General features: G+C 41.2%; 1 protein-coding gene across 1 annotated transcript; it reads left to right on the top strand.

The window, feature by feature from the left end:
- The first annotated feature begins 969 nt into the window (after positions 1-969).
- LOC149383038 (GRAS family protein RAD1-like) lies at positions 970-2,431 on the top strand. Its single transcript, XM_089628126.1, has one exon. The coding sequence runs from the start codon at positions 991-993 to the stop codon at positions 2,362-2,364; it is 1,374 nt and encodes a 457-aa protein (XP_089484252.1). The 5' UTR covers positions 970-990; the 3' UTR covers positions 2,365-2,431.
- Positions 2,432-2,974: the final 543 nt, after the last annotated feature.

Below are 2,974 nucleotides of genomic sequence, written 5' to 3'. Positions count from 1 at the left end.
CGTGGCAATAAAGAAGAATCCAATTTTACCTGATGGTTTTGACATTACTACCAATCATCGACATTCCCGTACCATACAATCAATTACCGGCCGACAAGATATTAATCCGGCCAAGTACTTTAAAAACCATTTCGAGCTATGAGTCATATATTTAACATATGATATGATGTTTTTCAATTTTATAGAACTTGCCGACGTTCTCAAGTGTTAAAATATCTTAAATCACTCAGACAAGGAAGCTATATAGTGATCAAAATCAATTAGATCAAACACCAACTTTCTAACTATAGCTACCTAATCCCATGACGAAACTACAATAACTTTTGACAAATTAAACAAAATAGTTTTTTTTAACAGTTAGTTATATGGGAGTCCAATAAACTATGGTCCAAAAATAGATTTCAAGAAAGGTCAAAGCTTGAATGATTTGATGCATTCAAACTAAGTATAATATATATACTCCTACAAGCTAGGCCAAGCTTAGCTTAGACCATCCTGAAGATGTGCCATTGCTTCTTGTTGGCCGAACAAATCTAGGAAATGACTTGGGACAAAAGCCTAACACCAATAAAAATTAATATCATATAAAATACATATCTTCCATATACCGAATATTTTGCACTAGAAATTACCGGAAAATCGGATTTTTTCCCCCTTTCTTTTAAGCTAGTGTTACATTCTAATATATTCTATCAAAATTATGTTGCCAAGTCTCTCAGCATTGGCAACATATTGTGTACGATATCCTAGGAATATCTTGCAGAAAAGTAAACATTATTGGTCACCCATTACACACCTATTGAGATATTATCATCAAATATTGTCAAGGCTTTTGAGCTCTTAGTTAGATGTCTTATAAGTCATCGATCACACAACAAACAATCAACCAAAATATACCTTTTTTGTGGATTATTTTCCATTTATATATAGCTTCCTTATTTTCGTATGAATAAAGCATATTAAAATTTCACCTTCATCAATAATCTGAGAATGGAATGTCTAGACCGCGATATTGCCATTCGGAGATTCTGTCCGGCAAGAATCGAGGAAGAGCTCGGAAACCAGTGGGAAGAGATATTCCTAGATATCGAGCTATGTTCCCCTGCGGCCACGACTAGCTCTAGCTCGGAGATCGACGACATGGTGGATAGCTTTATCAACGACTACGATCATATCACCGAAGAGCCCCGAACTGATTGCTTGTGTGACAAGTCAAGCTCAACGGTCGATCAAGGGCTTCACTTGGTCCATACTTTGCTGGCCGGCGCTGAGGCCGTGAATTGCAGAGACTCGAAGCTCGCTGAGTCTCTTCTTGTTCAGATCCGATCTTCGGTTAGTCCTCTCGGCAATCCTCTTCAGAGAGTCTGTCACTGGTTCGCCGCGGGGCTCGAATATCGCCTCTCAATGCTTCATCGAAACACGAGCCCTAATTCTTCTCCTTCTGCTTCTGATTCGGAGAGAGCAGAGGCTTTTCGGCTCCTTTATCAAACGACGCCGTTCGTCGCGTTCGGATTCATGGTCGCGAACGAAGCGATAAGCCAGAAATCGACCGGAAAAGACTGCATCCACATTATCGATTTAGGAATGGAAAGCACTCTCCAATGGTCTCCGCTGATAAGAACTCTCTCTTCTCGCCCCGAAGGTCCGCCGAGAAATCTCAGAATCACCGCCCTAATCGGCGATCAACCGAACCCGCCGGGAACGGAAAACCTCATCGGAGAAGCGGTCTCCCTCGGAATATCGTTGGATCTCAGGCTGATTCCGGGACCGATAACGCCGTCGATCCTAACCAGAGAGAATCTAGGGTTAAGAAACGGCGAATCGGTGTTCGTCAACAGCTTCGCACGCCTCCACGAATTCTCCTCCTCCGCGGAATCTCCGGCAGCGATTCTCGCGGCGGTGAGGAATCTCTCCTCGTCTCCGGTGGTCCTGACAGCGACGGAGCAAGACGCGGACCACAACGGAGCGTTCTTCCTCGGTCGGTTCGCCGAGTCGCTTCATTACTACTCGGCCGTGTTCGACTCGCTCGAGTTGAGTCTCCCCAGAGAGAGCTTCGAGAGAGCGAGGCTCGAGAAGATTCGGTTCGGTTCGGAGATCAGAAACATCGTGGGCTTTGAGGGCTCGGCCCGGTTCGAGAGACACGAGAGAGCGGACCGGTGGAGAAGCCATTTGGGCCGGTCCGGGTTTAGGCCTGTTGTTAATGGGCTTGACTTTTTGGCCCAAACTCGGGTTTTGTTGTGTGACGAGAGAGACTATACTTTGGCGGTTGAGGAAGGTTGTGTGTTGTTGGGGTGGAGAGGACGGTCGTTGTTCTTTGCCTCTGCTTGGGAATCAGTGCCTACTCACAATTTTTCTTCTTCCTAATCAATTTTTTTTTTTTCCCAGTTTATTAATATTACTATTATTCATGTATTTTCTGAAGTTTATTGTTTGAAGCTGTTATAAACGTGACAAAAGAGATAAATAAACTATTTTGAAGAAAATTACTTACTCAATTTCTAGCTACTCTTGCAAAGGGGGAGAATGAAAATTTTCATTTTATACAAGAATTTCGGTGAATTTTGATGGAATATATTTTTGTGTTTTTTTAAAGATATACATTATATAATATACATAGATTAAAAAAATATATATATAATAGAATTTGAACTCCTTAATAAACCTGTATTAAAAAATAAGACATTATAGAATGTATATGAATATACATACATTTATACTACAAAAATTGTAAATTGTTTGTCATCTACCGAGAAACAATCTGATTTCTCTTCATCGAATTCATATACATGAAATAAATCATGAACATGACCTAGATCCAGAGAAAGACGAAACATAAAAATGAATTATGTCATCATGCTACTCGTGCCAAATGACTTCGACAACCTCCTCGATTTAAACGACGACTTTGATGACATCGTTGAACCCAGTGCATTCCCACGCATTTCGAATGTACCATGCAATCTCTTCTAAACGT

This window comes from Urtica dioica, chromosome 10 (genome assembly GCF_054948205.1).
Source record: "Urtica dioica subsp. dioica isolate 48M chromosome 10, U.dioica_male_clone48M_v1_H2, whole genome shotgun sequence".
NCBI classification, from domain to species: Eukaryota; Viridiplantae; Streptophyta; class Magnoliopsida; order Rosales; family Urticaceae; genus Urtica; species Urtica dioica.
This window is presented reverse-complemented; position numbering and strand designations above follow the sequence as displayed.